The sequence below is a fragment of the Kwoniella botswanensis genome, chromosome 1, assembly GCF_036426115.1.
Source record: "Kwoniella botswanensis chromosome 1, complete sequence".
Lineage (NCBI taxonomy): Eukaryota > Fungi > Basidiomycota > Tremellomycetes > Tremellales > Cryptococcaceae > Kwoniella > Kwoniella botswanensis.
Genome location: NC_088599.1, coordinates 1,211,673 through 1,228,085, shown reverse-complemented (window position 1 = coordinate 1,228,085; position 16,413 = coordinate 1,211,673). Strand labels below are relative to the sequence as shown.

Below are 16,413 nucleotides of genomic sequence, written 5' to 3'. Positions count from 1 at the left end.
GCATTGCTTCATGTAGTATATAGTGGAGTACACCAAACGATGGGTACATGCCAAAAAGTATGTCCGTGATTAATGATTAACATCGAATCGGTCTATGTGACATACCATATGGATGTAAATCTATCTACATCTAGAGATTCTTTCCAGCTAACAGCGCAGCGATCGCAGAGATGAGACTGACAGCAGCAGTATTTGAAGCAGTGGACGATGCTTCACCTGACGAAGTGGAAGTGGATGATGAAGTCGGATTGGTAGAATTGGATTGTACGTTCATAGCATTATTGGCAACCCCGGTGGCTGCGGCTGCAATAGCAAAACTTGAACTCCCGGGTGAATCTGTTCTAGCTGATAATTGAACAGTGAGATCATCCGAGTTGGTAGTCATATAAACGTTTTTAAATAGAACTGTCACCTAGTAACCACGTTACGTCGTCCTTGATCGTCCCTGCTGAAATGGATGAGAGACAGTCGCCTGTCAAGTCGTTGGAAAGAGGTTGGAAGAGGAGATCACGAACGTCGATCCTAAATAGAAAAAAGACCTGTCAGTGGGAATAACAAAAAGTTGAGGTAGAGATAGAGGGCGTGGACATACTGGAAAGCGACGTTTCCAAATGTCATGGTTATTTCTTGATCGATCGTACAAGGTATAGAGAACATACCGCCTCCGACGCTAAACATGGACCACATATATCAGCATAGTCCAGATGTAGTTAGTGTCCAATTGCAAGGGATATTAGCTTACTCGGCAGCGCCATTGATCTGAGCATGGAAAGCAGCAGCACTAATCGTTGTATTGGATCAGCTACTCAGTAACCGGATGATGATTACAAGAGACCTACTCGGCAGGAGGAGCAATCATCAGACTGGTACCTGCATTGACAAAGCAGATTCTGTCAGTTTCCCATCGCCGTTCAAGCCGAGCGGTCAAGAGGGTAACGAACCAGTATCTAAGATAGCTTGTCTACCTGTTACAGCATTCGTACCATCAATAGTCACAGCAGCCATATCAACCTGCCAAAACCCTTCTTGACTTGTCACCTGGAGTGTTTGAGTGGTAGTTGCATCGAGTTTGGCAGTGTTAGCTTGACCAAATACTAATTCTCCGTTATTCTCTCCATCGTCTACGTAAAACGAGTCAAGTCCAGCTGTTAGCACTTAGGATTTCAACGGATAAGGGCGGAAAGAAGGATGATTATTATTAGACTTACTCAATCTTCCCAGAGCTATACCTAAAATCGGATTCTTTATCAGTCCTGTAGAAGCCAGTGATTCGAGTGGAGTCTGTACACCTTGATTGGAAAGTTTCTGACAGGAAAAGTACGACAATACAAAGAATAAGATAAGTTAGGTCAGTTCCGATTTTTTAAGTCGTTTTGTAATAACAGCCACCATGAAATGAGATCGAAACTCACACCCAAAGCTAATCCTACTAAGCCGTCGAATGGAACATTGCTAGCTGAGAACTGTACACTCTCCTGTACCATAATTCGCGATCAGCACACTAAAGTATGGGATCCTGGCGGTACTCAGACTCACTTGAAGTGTTACGCCCATCACATGGTTGACCACGGTCATACCAGCTATAGTCATCGAGTCCGCAGCTAAAACACCGGCCACTGCTCCCGATCCATAGGTCACTTGAAACTGGGTTTGAGATGCTTCTGTATACACAGACACATGAGATAATCAGCTAAGCTGGTCTCAGTCTGGTACAATGACATGACATACGGAAGGTATCGCTGTTATCTGCTCCGAGGGCAGTATGATCACCACAATTGGCTACTCCACAACTCCTATAACATCAGAACCAACATGTCAGTTTGACCCGATCAGAGTGGATCGGTCCAAAGGCTAAACTCACGTAGAAGGTACCCATGTATCTGCACTACCCGTATCCATAATCATCAAGAAAGTCTGAGCCGGTGTACCAATCTGGATCTCACTGAGGTAACCTATTTCGCCACCTCGTTATATCAGCTATTCGATATCCCGTACTGTATTAAGGGTAGCTGACTGATTGAAGAAAAATACTTACCAATATCATTAGCTTCGATGATATAATCCAAACCACCTTGAATCAATTCACTGTCACTATTCTTGAGAGAGACATCCTGTGAAGCTTGGATGGCAACTTCTGAGAACCCATTGGCGTTGGATCCAGAAGCTATCGGTCACAATGACAATCGATCAGCTAGTACCCCATTGCCTTGTACCAGATCCACTGACCTTTCACTGTGGCTGTTGCTACGGCTGCTCTACCGCCTGTCCTGTTCACCTCAGCAGCCACATGTGGGATAGCCCCAGTCGGAGTGGGATTAGCAGAGGTATCGGTAGGTGGCCACCATATTCTCTTCTCCCGTTGGGGAAGAGAGGGAAGTGGGTTATCGGGGATGTACATCCTCTTGTCGAGCCTGGGATCTGACTCGATGGCTCGTCTCTGGAAAAATCACCATAATAATTAGGTCAAGTGCGTCGATGGTTGAGAACGCAACTTACTCTCTCGAGATTTCTTTGAAGGAATTCCTCTTCAGAAGATGGCACGAGTCTCTCTATAATCCATGATTCCCATCAATACCACTCATTGTGGATGAAGTAATTGAGAGTCGCCGGAAGACTTACTATACCTATGCATCCGCTTGATAGCGGCTTTCTGATGCCTTTCGAAAGCAGCCAAGGGGTGCTCGCCTTCTCTCGCAATTGGGATCTTTTTGAGTGGCAGAGTGTGTAGAGGCTCAGGTTGGAGAGGCGTCGAGATGACTAGGAGAGGAAGCAGACCAAAGAGGACGAGGAAATGTTGGGTCAACATATTGAATTGGGGCTAGGTCATCAGTTGACTGTATATGGGGTCGGTGAAAGGAATGAAGGTTAAGTTGGTGACCAGCACAAACTTGAGAATGGAACAAGAAAAGGGAAGAATGAGAAAAGTAAATATCAAACAATTACAAGCAAAAACAAAATTGAAAGAGCAGTCCAGCTGCTAAACTAAAAAAGATGTAAATGTATGCAAGGAAGATAGCAAATTGGAAAGAATGGGAATTTTTCGTCATCTCTGCTCGAGGAGTCGTCTATATATGATCATATGAATGTGACAACCGTCTTTCCATGCCAAGTATACTTGCACAGAGACCGGACGATTCTCGCAGATGGTATCTCGGATGATGATGAAACACGACTGCAACAGGATCCTCATCGTCAGGTTGGTATGAGTATCAGTGTCAGTGTCAGTGCTTAAACCCCGTCTGTTCGTTGTCGTAAGAGGCAATGGTTACTATGCTCCTGGAGGTTTCGCTGGGACCCCTTGAGCATGTTAGTGTATACTGGGAGTCTGTGATTGTATCCTATGGATACGAAGAGGATTTTCCGAGTTTCTATTGAACATGCTTTGCGGATGGTAATTTAACTGGTCAATCGTCATGCTTTACGATCAATCGTATGGATTGCTGGAATCAGGTCAAATCGGTGATCGCCGGGGTTTTGTAGGCTTGCGTGGTCCAGGCTTAGGCTTGTGCTTCGACTGCACCTCGATCGACCAATGCCAGGATAAGCGGTGCCCGAGACTAGCACGACGTCATCAAAACACATCCACATGCAGTCAAAATCCAACCTAACAATCAAGCACTGCACACAACGCCCATCGTCACCCAGAGCCCAACCCATTCAATCGGGTCTCAAACCTTACTATCAAGCTCATTGTTGACATACATACATACCATCCCACCATCAACATCAGCACGATATGTGTACCATCTGAAGGATAGGAAACCAGCACAGCGGCGAGGAAGAATATAGGGCTAGAATACATAGATCAGTAGACATATCTTACCATCACACAGTCGCTGCTGGTCGAAGCGATCATTTAACCGGTTCTCCTACCTATCTTATTCCTCCACATCGATCAGTATGTCTAATCCACCCCCACCACCTGCTCAACAGCCCTCACCTTCAAGCTTACATGCCCCGCCGTTTCCTCAACCTGCGACCTCTCCTGATCAGAGGGAACCCTCACCCAGACATCCCCACGCCGAACAATTCATCAATGCGGCGACTAAACATGTCTTCCCCACTCATCCTGCACCAGGTAAAGAGCAAGAGAGGGAGGATGAGCAAGCATTGGAGAATGCAAAAGGATTGGATCAGCCCAAGGAGGAGAAGGAGGAAAGACCGATAATAAGTGGTACACCATTAGATGAATTGCCTTATACACCTGCTTTTGAAATTCCCTCGGTCAGATTCGAACCTGCCCAAGAACAGAAAGAAGAGGAAGAAACGATAACGGAAGAACAAAGGTTGGAAGAAGAAGAAAGACAAAGTGGAGATATCATAAATCCCATTCCTCAAACCCATTCAAGAGGCGATGTTTCTTTGTCTAGTTCCAGGATGACCTCAACCTCGGTATCACCGGATGACCGTGAAAGCGGTGAGGATGATGAGTACGGTGACCGACTGACCCAGAGTAGACCTGGGTTTGGTGCAGGTAAAGATATAGGATCGGTGAGTGACACAGCTTTTCCTTAGTACCGATGAAATCCTATCCTGCATTGGATGTGTACACTTGCACTATCTTGTACGGATCATGAGAGGATGATGGCCGCCGGTCCACATGTATCATACAAACACAGAAATGACCTTCGTTAAACCTTCTTTAACCACGTTCATGACCTCATCTGGGCCACCCCATCCACCCACCCACACACATATCCTTGCCATCCTTCCTTTCACTCTCAATTCGATCGACATGCTGACCAACAAATCCTCATTCTTCCTTTGTTTCCCTTCATCATAATGTATAAATACCGAAATTGAAACCAAAAAACCTATACACAACTATTGACCACGACTCCTTCTCACGGGATTACGGTGTCTACCTCTACACCGGTTCAACCTGTGTCATTCTTCCGACCAAAGGTTCGAATGGGTGCTTCAGCACTCGTATCCGCTTTGAACGCTCTTCCGTGGGATGATGAAAAGTCCAGTTCTAGTTCCAGCGAAGATGAAGAGGACGATGACTCATACCCTCCTTCAGGTTCAAGGAGACAGATAGCAGCATCGGTTAATCACGATAGACAGGATAGACCAAAATGTAAATACCTTTCCCACTCGTTCATTTTGCCACCCTTCATCGTTACCATCATTTGTAATTCAACCCGATATTGACAGCAATAACGCTGACATCATGCCTATTTTGCTTTTTTTACGAAACACAGTCAACCGACTAGGTTCTTCGCTTCACACAATACGGCCTCTAGTTCAATCTCAACCCCCAGCAAGCGATGATCTGAACAACAACAACATGGCAGCTCAACCTACACATACACCGCATGGCATTCACCCTCTTCATCCTCTCCATTTCCCTTTCAGAGATAACACCATAGCTCGTCGAGCTCGTCGACCAAATGAAACAGAACTCGCATACCAGTATGCCGAAGCTGAAGCTATAAGGAGAAGTCTAGAAGCATCAGCCAGCGACGTCAGCTCAGAAAACAGCCTTCCACTGCCTCAAGGCTCTACCAACAATTCCCGTCGCCCGAGTGATCCTCTCAGCGATACATTAGATATAGATGGAAATGCCAGAGAGATGCTGAACGAGCAGATCAGTCATGAAGAGGAGCTTGGTGAAGCGGAAGAGAGAGAAGAGATTGTTCGAGCTGCCGAAACTTCCCCACTGAACGCTCCATTAGAACTTGCTCCAGTGATAAGCGAGCATGAGCAGCAGGAGATGAACACGGATGCAGCTTTGCGTCAAGCGGACAGTAAGGAGGAACAGGTGATTGAAGAAAGTATACAACCTAATGAGTCGGAAAGAAGGAGGTTGAGGAAGGAGAAATTGGCTGAAAGGTTGATGGAGGTCTTTGGTCTGGAAGAAAGAGAAGACGTCTTGGAGGAAATGAGGTGTTGGCTATTGAGGAGTGTTAGTAAGTGCAGCAAGACAGATCCCATACGCTTCTGGAGCTGACATTGTGATCATAGTGCTCAAAGGCTATATGTATCTTACCAAGCGGCATATCTGTTTCTTCGCCAATATGCCAGACAAAGAAGTGAGTCACCCAGTTGGCAGGAGATGATGTGAGATATCCAGCTAACTCAGTACCATCGATAGGATCTTGTCGTCAAGACTGGACCTTTATCTAAGAAAGCTTCTCGAACCAAGCTTAACACAAAGTTTTGGGTAGTTCTCAAGAATGATGTACTGAGCTGGTACGAATCTACTGCAGATCCTTATTTCCCCAAAGGCAATATATCTCTCCAATACTGCTCAAGCTGTGATGCGGTAGACGAGACGAAATTCAAAGTGAGAACGGCGGAAAAGAACTATACTTTTTCTGCAGATACGGAAGCCAGTAGGGACGAATGGATCAAAGCTATTCAAAAGGTTATGTTCAAGATCCAGCATGAAGGAGAGAGTGTCAAGGTCAGTTCTTGGGCGATAATGTGTTGGTACAGAAACCAAAGCTAATTCATCTGCGTAGCTTATCATTCCACTCCAAGCTGTTCTGGAGCTTGAGAGAAGTCCTACATTGGAGTTTGCTGAGACCATCGAGGTAAGCCAAAGCGTTGCATGGCTTCGAATTGCAACTGATGAGAAATATCCAGATCAAATGTGTCGATCCGGAAGATCAAATGTCAGTCGAAAGTTACTTTTTCGCCTCCTTCCAGGACAATGAGCGTGCATATAGCAAGATACAACTTCTTTTGGACGAAAGACCTTCATCGGACCTCCCTCGGATTTCTTCAGCCGTCACAATACATCAGCAGCCTGTGGAACCACTCGAGGATAGCGTCAAAACAATCAGACGCCCCGAGCAAGTTTCGGATACTTCCAACGCGCATCATCTTGGCTTGAAAAAAATAGGATCTGTTCTTCGACCATTGATATCCCGAAGTAATGATAAGGTGAACGAGACCGACCAGCAAAAATCAGGTCTAACGATACCTTTCCTATCCAATAAGACACATAAATCGTCCAACGACAGTCTCGAGACAGTGAGAAACGAACCACTGATCGAAGGAGAGGTAGAATCGCCTGAAGAAGGCGATTTTGATGATGGATATCCACCTAGACAGAATGGTCCCCCACCAGCGGGTATGACTCATGACGACCATCGAAATAGCTGGGGACCATCGTGGATCCGTAAACCAGCTTCCAAGCTGTTCGGTACTTCTCCAGGTAGTACTTCGACGTTGGGTAGATCGCCACCTGAATATGCTTCTGGAATCTCAAGATCGTCAACTACTCGTACCAACAGGCGAAAACAGAACTCCGTGACTGAGATAGTGGAACCTGCTGTGCCCAACGCAGAAGACAGTAGTGATGATGAGTTGACTCAGAGGCTCAGCGGAAGAGGAGGTAGATCGTCGTTTGCCTCTGACGTTTCCAGTGGCAGTCAGATGGTTCAGAGTCGATCTGATTTCTCGATGATGGAGGCTTCGGAATCTGGACGGAGGGAAGATGACGAGACTGCGCATAAATTCAGAAGCGTATTTGCGTTAGGTGAGAAAGAAGAGCTGATCGATCGTAAGTGTGCAAAGTCCTATTCGATATGATGCATGCTAACACAACTAAAATAGACTTCCCCGGTTATCTATATCGAGTACTACCTGTCTCAGGTCGATTCTTTGTATCGACGAATTACTTTTGTTTCCGATCTTCTCAGCTATTATACAAGACCAAGGTGAGCTCACCTCTACTTAAATATTTACCAATCTGACAGTATATGAGCAGATGATCATCCCTATCAAGGATCTGTATGGATTAAAGGCTCAAAAAGCCTTCCGATTCGGACACTCCGGTTTGATTGTAGTGATCAAGGGACATGAAGAGCTTTTCTTGGAATTCAGTTCTTCAAAACGACGAAAGGCTTGCGTAGCGCTATTGGAAGAGAGGATGGAAGCTGTCAGAGTATCTGGAGAAAAGGGTGAACCCGATCAAGCCGATATAGAAACTAGAATAATGGAAGATCTAGATGAGTCTGTACCTGTCGAATCGAGAACGACGAACAATGTTCCACCCGTATCACCTTCGCCTCTCTTCGGTTCGACAACTTCGACATTCCTGGAATTCAAACCTGAACCTATGAGGGTGACTTGTTTGACCATTGGAAGTAGAGGTGACGTGCAGCCTTACATCGCACTATGTAAAGGTCTACAAGCAGAAGGCCATCATACGAGAATTGCATCGCATGGCGAGTACAAGGACTGGGTGGAAGGTGTAAGTGCCAATTGGTCAAATTCCAAATTTCAGGAGCAACAGCTAATCAACGATGAACCCATTCCCTCAGCATGGAATCGAATTTGCCAGTGTCGGTGGGGATCCGGCTGAACTAATGCAGATGTGTGTAGATAATGGAATGTTCACCGTGTCTTTCCTGAAGGAGGGGCTGCAGAAGGTAAGCTGGAAGGCTCATGAAAGCGTATCATCTGACTGAGTACACAAGCTGACCGCCTCTTAGTTCCGAGGCTGGCTTGACGATCTCCTCAACTCGTCCTGGGAAGCGTGTCAAGGATCAGATTTATTGATTGAATCACCTAGTGCTATGGGCGGTGTGCACATCGCAGAAGCTTTGAGAATACCTTACTTTCGAGCTTTTACGGTGAGTATCAAGCACTGTCGATCTCACCATAAAGTGTAGCTGATATCTACGAATACAGATGCCTTGGACGAGAACTAGAGCTTATCCTGTAAGTCTACCATCCAGTTTCATAAATATTTCAGCTGACACTAATTCGTCTAGCATGCCTTCGCTGTGCCCGAGCACAAACGAGGAGGCAGCTACAATTATATGACCTATACAATGTTCGATCAAGTGTTTTGGCGAGCTATATCCGGTCAAATCAACCGATGGAGAAGACATGTTCTGAGCATAGAGTCAACCACGTTCGAAAAGCTGGAACAACACAAGATACCATTCCTTTACAACTTTTCACCTTCCATCGTACCTCCTCCATTAGATTGGACAGAATGGATTCACGTAACCGGATATTGGTTCCTGGAGAATGCCGATGAGAGTAAAGCCAACGAGAAGAAGTGGACACCTCCCGAAGGTTTGGTAGATTTTATCGACGGTGCTCATAAGAACGGTAAGAAGGTTGTATACATGTGAGTTCTACTGCCTTTTAGGCGGAGTCACTTGGCTAATTGTATGGCAACTCACGTAGTGGATTCGGTTCCATCGTCGTTTCAGACCCAGAAGAAATGACAAGGTGCGTCGTCGAAGCTGTGGTCGACAGTGGGGTGTGTGCGATATTATCGAAAGGTTGGTCGGATAGAGGATCAAAGTCAAAAGGTGAAAGTACGGGTAGTTCAGATGGAGCGGATGGAGTCAAATATCCTCCCGAGATTTTGTAAGCTCTTACCGTGCTAGTGCACCATCAGATCAGGGCTGACCTGGATTTTATAGCTCTATTGACTCGATCGACCATTCTTGGCTGTTCCCCAAGATCGACGCTGCCTGTCATCATGGTGGTGCAGGAACAAGTGGAGCGAGTTTTAGAGGTGAGTAGAAGTACGATTCCGGGCTGTGTGTTGGCTGACAAGATGCTACCTCAATCATAGCTGGTATCCCGACGATTATCAAACCATTCTTCGGTGATCAAGCCTTCTGGGCAGAAAGAGCTGAATCTCTCAATGTTGGTTCTGCCATTCGGAAACTTACCTCCGAAGCATTGGCGGAAGCCCTAATCAAAGCTACTACCGATGAGAAGCAGATTGCTAAAGCCAGGATTGTGGGAGAGATGATCCGGAAGGAAAATGGTGTCGCTAAGGCTATCGAAGCGATTTATCGAGATCTGGTGAGCTGAGTCACAGCATGCCTAGAACGCATTCCGCAGTATCTGATCTCTGAATCTTATTAATTAGGAATATGCGAAATCAGTTATCAAACCACCCCCTGGAACAGAAGACAAGGCACTTGATAAGGTGACCTCGCTCTTACATGCCGATACCATCGTGCCCTTCCGATCAAGATCCCGATCGAAATCAACGCCTTCGAAATCCGAGAATCAATCGCGACATGACTTATCGTCATCTGGAGAACACCTCGGCAATGATGTCCATGCGAGTGATGATGGTTGGTCAGTAGTTTCGGGTGGTAATGGAGGTGATAATCGATCGAGGAATGGTTCAGTATCTTTCTCAAGGAGTCAAAGTGGTTTATCAAGTCCTGAGAATGATAACGCGAAAACTTCCAATAGCAAGAACGACTTGTTTAGTGGATTAAGTTTGGGTAAAGCTCTGCCCATACCTTTACCTAACCCGTTCTCATTGGGAAAGAAGAAGAAGGATCGATTGGACAAAGATAACGATGGTGAAGAAGAAGAGGAAGAACAGGAAGTGACGGATTCTGCACCTGTGATTGGCACTGCAGGTGCGAAAGACAAGGTTCATGTTGATATACCGACAAATTAATTCAGGGAAATATGGGATTCTATAATACTGTACTAACCGACGTTTTTGACATAAGTGTAGTTATAGATTGTTTGCAGAGATCGAGACGGTTAGATGTTGATTTACTTATCATCGTATTCAGATTTGATTTTACTTATTTCATTCGTTTGTAGCCAATTAAATTGTTGATACTCGTTGACTTTCACCGTTCCTCATTTCAGGTTTTATGCTTTATATTATTTTTCCTTACTGTACTGTATGATAGGTGATTCAACATATGCATTTATATATGTCTAAATAACAAAGTCTCAAAACTCTTCTTTGAGAGAAGAAGAGCTCGGAACGGGTACGAAAGGTTCGTATGGTACTGAAGGAGGTGTATGATTTGCGGAGCAGGATGAGATGGATTTATTCTTCAGCTGCAGCAGCTTCGGCGGCTGCTTTCTTCTGTCGAGTGAGCTGCTTCATACGTCGCATGTAGCTGAGGTCATAATCAGCATGAGTTCGATCAGATTCTGTGGCCATCGACGATACTCACTCGTCGTATTGACATCTGTAGTATTGGGGATACAGCCATGTCAGCACATGTCCACTGCTCAAGTTAACAGAGGTCCTGATCGAGAAGAACAGAACTCCACTCACTTCTCGTATCCGTGTCTCTCATCTTCACATTTCCAAGGCATGTAGAGCGTCTTGTGTCGACATACATTTAATGGAATCAAGAGGCTAATAGGTGGAAGTGGAAATTAGGGAGATCATTGTATGTCAGCACGATTTCGTCAAATGGCACTCTTGCTCCAGTCCAGTCCAATCCATTGATATGACCACTCATAATCTTTCCACGATGAAGCTTTCCATCTCATCACATAATGACGGTCTGTTCTGCTCCGTTGGTTCCCTCTCCACTTGTTGATGCTTGGTCGTCATCCTTCCTGACCACTTGTTGTGATTGGTCCGGGATAAGTATGGTATGACATCTATCCATATTATCGATATCCCCGCATGTCCCTCAAGTAAATTCCACTTCCATATCACCCGACGTAAGGTTGTCTTCAACATCTTCTTCCTTTTTCCCCCTTACGACGGCCTTATCCAAAAGAATGTCAAATGACATCCAGCTATCCATTCCAATTACCCTTCTCTCATTGAACAGAACACTGAGATTACCTCCTCTCCATGACCTCGATTTGCTGATCTGATGACAATAATTGATACTCACGCTGAACACTGATCCCTCCATCCTAATGGTACTCGAGCAGATTCCAATTCTGATTGCGAAGCGGTCGTTGATGAGGTCATGGTGGGGGTTGATGATGGGAAGGAATTGAACTGGTTTCGTTACAAGGCTGAATTTTTAGCACTCGAAGGGGATAATGTCCAATTGTTATACGCTTCTGAGGGACCTATAGGCCGATTGAGTGGTAGATAGTATAGGTGGTTCTGTTGCTGGATGATAAGGTATAGTGCTTTTACTGTTAGCATGACATACGAAGCTATCTGAGTTGGTCTTGGTCTCTGCAAAAGGGATAACCTGACAGGCTGAAGCCAATCCCAGAAAGCAGAGCGGAATCAAATGCACGTGGTCGCAAACGCATGCATCTCTCGCCCGTTGGTGAAGTACGGAAATATTCGAATGTGGCACTCGACGATACCATTTCCAACACCATCAATCTCAATCTGTCTTATTCTGGATCTGGGAGATCTTCAGGATTGACAGCGAAAAGCTTTGCATCGCCTTCAGGCTGGGTTCGATGATAATTCGATTTAACAAAGAGGCGAAAGATGATTGAGCGGCGTCACTCGGCTTAAAGGTGAAGGTCATATCCATTTTGAGTGTACGAGACGAATGCATCAAAATGGCATAAAACCTGGGACTTACACGGATCCAGAAGCTTTGGATGCGCCTCCCGCCTCAGTGTTAGTCTCTCCCGATGCTGAAGCTGACGAAGTAGGGCCAGAGCCAGTTTTTGATCTGGTTTTTGCTGATGGTCCTCCTGGACTGGAAAAGGAGGTCCTGCTATTGGTTGTGTTCTCGGGCATAGCGTGGAGATGAGGATAATGAGCTTTGAAGTGATCAAGAACGACAAGGAGAATTTCGTTAGGTATGTATGTCCATCCCTCATTGGGGTGTTTAAGAGCTTTTCTATTGGCGCAATTGAACCCATACAAGATTCTTCCTTTCACTCTCACTCTCCTCTCACTCAACTCAGTCCGTAAGAAGCGTAACCAACCACCGATCACCGTAGTCATTCCCTTTTACAGTTATACCTGCCACTAACAAAGGTGATCGATCATATACTTACAAGATTTGAAGATTCATTCCGATCAGTAGAAACTCTTCGATATCCAGCCTCCGCTCAATCATGGAACTGAAAGAAGATGTAGTCCATTCGGAGTCGCGTTGAGATGTGAGTGACTTCGAGCTGGAAACTCAAAATCGGAACAGAATCTCAAAGTGGAAGTAAATGAACACTGGCTCTTGTTCTTTGGGATTTGAAGCTACGAGTAAAGTGCATGATAACCAACCCAACCAAGCAAGAAAGGAAGTACAGAGTATATACACATCTACTTGAGACAGATATGAACAATCAACGAAGCTCTTATGTTTTATGATCTATGGTTAGATCAGACTCTATGAATGAATGAAAACGAAATGATAGTATATGATAATTATAAACATGCGCGAAACTTGTCCATCCACCAAAGTATCGCTTAAAAGCTCTCTCCCCTTGCTGTCCCTCATGCACTCTTAGACCTAAGCATCTAATTCACATCGACGTATCCTTTGAGTCATTTCAATCGGATAAATCCTTTCGAGATATATTCCCCAGATCTACCCTACACTCCCTCCTCCCCGGTCCATCTCTCCTAATGAGATCGGACACCATGATGAATCCGATTAGACCCTCTGCGAAGTCTCCAAGTTTCTCTCAGAGGGAGTTCTGTTGTCCTCGAACTCCCTATCTTCGCCAGTGGGGTTACCAGCCAAGTCTTTGGCGTCAACGGCATTTTGAGCTCGGGTGAGTTTGATGTCCTTGGTGAATAAGATACAGAAGATGGGAGGGAAGATGGCGACGATCAAAGCACCAAGAACGAGCTTGTACCTATTATAGTCAATCAATCATATTAGCAAACCATCCACACTTAACTGAAAATGTACACTCACATGACATCTTGGTAAGCGGTGATAGCACCGATTCTGATAGGGTCATCTTGAGGGTAAAGAGCAATTTGGGTGATTGATCCGTAAAGGTCAGCAAGCAAGGTGGCATTGGTGGTTGGGACATGTTTGGCAAGAGCAGCAGGCATGTGAGAAGCCCAAATCTGGGTGGCGGCAGCTGAACCGGCAGAGTTTCCAACTTCGGTGATCAATAAGACCATAGCGGTAACAGTAGCGACATCGACGTGAGCTACGGCAGCTTGAGCTGAAACTTGAATGGCGATAGCGGCGAATCCACCTCCGAGACCTTGGAGAACTTGACACATGACTAGTTCGGCGGTGTTACCGGTAGCTGATCGAGCTTTGAGCATCAAACCACATCCGATCAATCGAACGAGAAGACCAGCAAAGAGCATCCACTAAATATAAATGAGCTTATCAGTGAATGATCCTCATAAAAGAGTCGATACGGTGCTAGCTCACCTTGAATCGTCGAGTGAAGTACATGATGATACCTCCGCAGATACCGAAGATGGTAAGGGCGAGAGATTGAGTGGCACTGTAGTAGGTCAAGTCTCGGTAACTCCAGTTTTGGGTGACATAGACGTAACTGTGAGAAGGCAACAAGTCCAGTCAGCGATGTTCTCACAGATTGCAGACTACCATAGTAGTCGCGACTCACGAGTAAAGATAGGTGTATTGGAGGTAGAAAGAGACAAAGTCGGTGAAACCAATCAAACAGGCACCGAGAATGGGTCCTCGTTTGAGCCATCTCATGGGTACAACGGGTCTTCGGGGTACTTTCCATTCGTAGACGAGCATGAGTGGGAAAAGAACAGCACCGATGGTGACCATGGCGATCTGTACGGAGTTCCAAGCTCATCAGCCATCATTGGTGATCCTATGTGACCAATAGTGATGAGATAAACCACCACTCACCATACTAGCGTTGTGCCATTGACCTTTGGCGGAAGGAGCGAGACCAAGGGGAAGGAGGATCAAAGCGAGAGAAGCAGCGATCAAAATAAGACCAGCGAGATCCATCTCAATGGCGGCGTCAGTGATGACCTTGGACCAGGGTCTGAAAGCGTAGCGAAGTTAGCGTCCGTTGTAAAGCGATCGCAAAGTGAGAAGACATGACTTACTTGTAAGCATTTGGTTGAGCTTTGATGTGATCCAACTTTTTGGCTTTCCATTGAGCCCAGAAGAGGGTTACGATGATGGGAGCGAGGGAAACGGGAACAAGGATGGCGAACTGAAGGAACGATAGAGGATTGTATCAGCATGTAGAATTAGATTGGACCGTCTGTGTCAATTGCGCTCACCATAGCATAACCCCATCTCCAGTTTGGCAAGACACCTTCGGCGATCTCGGCGGAGACAAAATTGTTGATGATAAAAGGAGCTGATACAAGACCCGTGACGAGACCTCTGAATCGATGATCGAAAAGTCAGCATGTCACAGAACGATAATGATAGAGTTTACGTGATGGACTAGACTAACCTCCATCTCAAGTTGGTCATATCGGCAATGACGATCTGTTGGAGCATTTGAAGACCAGTGTATCCGAAAGAGTACAATACTTGACCACCGGCAATTTGATTGACATCGTTGGCAGTGGCAATGACAATCTATACACGCAAGATCAGTCTCAGAGACAGCGTGCGCTATGACTGGTGTACTCACGTATCCAACAACGTAGAGAACAGTGACGATGACGAAAGTCTCAGCTCGACCGACGCTGCAGCGGGAAACAAGGTCAACACGTAGTCGATGCATATGACAGCAATGATGGTCAATACTCACACATCAGCGAGTTTTGCCATCAATGGTTTACCAACTGCGATGATGATGGCATTGGCGGTGGAGATTGTTCCTGAGACAGAGTGCTTGAGCACAGACGAGGTCCTTTTGGGAAGCAATTTGGTGTGAACGTCAGTTACAATCTTACGACACGACCATCAAACGACCATGCAACCATGCTCCTCGGCCGCGTCCACCCGATACAGGAATCATCAAGGATGGACAAAGCGTCGTCTTCCATCAATCGATCAATGGATCGTATCGGAAGAAGCGGAAGGGTTTGAGGGTGCAAGGGAAGAGCAAAGAAGAAAGTACGGAAGAAATTGACCATGCACTTACGCGTAGGAAAGGTATTGCCATGTAGTGACACCTGGACAAGACGAGTTGAAATATCAGTACAAGATCACTGACAAGATAAATGGGCGGCTCACCATCGAGAGAATAGATGTAAGCCGATAGACCGATACTGCGGTGCGATCGCGATGGTCAGTTATACGTAAATGACCATGGACGGATATGGGGTTTATGCATCGGTGACCTGACTTACCCAACAAACAAGAACCACTTGGAGGTAGGACCCCTATCAGAACAAATCCATCGGATTAGCAACTATCTATCTACCTCACATACGTGTAGAAACTCACCAAACAGCCTGAAGAGCTTCTACTTTAGCTACACCAGCCAACATGTTCTCTTGCGATGAATTGTCTTCGTAGAATTGAGCACCACCTTCTTGATCGTTCAAATCTTGGTGGGGGATAGTCTTCTTACCCTCCTCTTCGTTGGCATCGGTGTGATCATTGTCGAATCGTCGACTGGTAGAAGAGTATGATAACTCTGGTGCGGTAGATGACATCTTGATTTGATTCTTTTTTCCCTACCTTATGATCGTCTTGTATATGTATAGGTATGATGTACAAGAAAAGAAGAAAAGGAAGAACGAAAGTGGGGGTTTAAGATATTTTATCAGATAAATATATGAATCTAAATTCTGAATCCTTGATCGTGAAAAATGAAAAAAAAATTGTGTTGGAGCAACATAGTCGTGCAGGAGTGACGTTGTTTACC

The 16,413-nt window shown here is 45.6% G+C and overlaps 5 protein-coding genes across 5 annotated transcripts; 2 read left to right on the top strand and 3 right to left on the bottom strand.

Moving 5' to 3' along the window:
• Nucleotides 1-130: 130 nt before the first annotated feature.
• L199_000466 (uncharacterized protein) lies at nt 131-2,806 on the bottom strand (the record flags this gene model as incomplete). Its single annotated transcript, XM_064886233.1, has 15 exons — nt 131-345; nt 413-522; nt 593-670; nt 743-781; nt 840-870; nt 942-1,121; nt 1,209-1,305; nt 1,413-1,475; nt 1,537-1,661; nt 1,729-1,793; nt 1,862-1,952; nt 2,036-2,164; nt 2,227-2,437; nt 2,497-2,549; nt 2,620-2,806. The coding sequence occupies 15 exons, from the start codon at nt 2,804-2,806 to the stop codon at nt 131-133; spliced, it is 1,674 nt and encodes a 557-aa protein (XP_064742305.1).
• A 1,094-nt stretch (nt 2,807-3,900) lies between these two features.
• Nucleotides 3,901-5,216, top strand: L199_000465 (uncharacterized protein; the record flags this gene model as incomplete). Its single annotated transcript, XM_064886232.1, has 4 exons — nt 3,901-4,491; nt 4,906-5,023; nt 5,073-5,080; nt 5,205-5,216. The coding sequence occupies 4 exons, from the start codon at nt 3,901-3,903 to the stop codon at nt 5,214-5,216; spliced, it is 729 nt and encodes a 242-aa protein (XP_064742304.1).
• A 74-nt stretch (nt 5,217-5,290) lies between these two features.
• Nucleotides 5,291-10,402, top strand: L199_000464 (uncharacterized protein; the record flags this gene model as incomplete). The annotated part of the gene is made up of 15 exons (XM_064886231.1): nt 5,291-5,912; nt 5,968-6,035; nt 6,098-6,409; nt 6,468-6,539; nt 6,592-7,513; nt 7,567-7,670; nt 7,721-8,206; nt 8,277-8,384; nt 8,448-8,588; nt 8,647-8,676; nt 8,730-9,094; nt 9,154-9,339; nt 9,396-9,490; nt 9,551-9,786; nt 9,854-10,402. 15 exons carry the CDS (start codon nt 5,291-5,293, stop codon nt 10,400-10,402), a joined length of 4,296 nt encoding a protein of 1,431 aa, XP_064742303.1.
• Nucleotides 10,403-10,789: 387 nt separating this feature from the next.
• Nucleotides 10,790-11,680, bottom strand: L199_000463 (uncharacterized protein; the record flags this gene model as incomplete). Its single annotated transcript, XM_064886230.1, has 4 exons — nt 10,790-10,862; nt 10,920-10,934; nt 11,024-11,107; nt 11,601-11,680. 4 exons carry the CDS (start codon nt 11,678-11,680, stop codon nt 10,790-10,792), a joined length of 252 nt encoding a protein of 83 aa, XP_064742302.1.
• A 1,600-nt stretch (nt 11,681-13,280) lies between these two features.
• L199_000462 (uncharacterized protein) lies at nt 13,281-16,201 on the bottom strand (the record flags this gene model as incomplete). The annotated part of the gene is made up of 14 exons (XM_064886229.1): nt 13,281-13,485; nt 13,548-13,960; nt 14,025-14,151; nt 14,224-14,402; nt 14,481-14,622; nt 14,687-14,796; nt 14,867-14,972; nt 15,046-15,173; nt 15,229-15,283; nt 15,349-15,450; nt 15,685-15,715; nt 15,777-15,811; nt 15,893-15,925; nt 15,990-16,201. 14 exons carry the CDS (start codon nt 16,199-16,201, stop codon nt 13,281-13,283), a joined length of 1,878 nt encoding a protein of 625 aa, XP_064742301.1.
• Nucleotides 16,202-16,413: the final 212 nt, after the last annotated feature.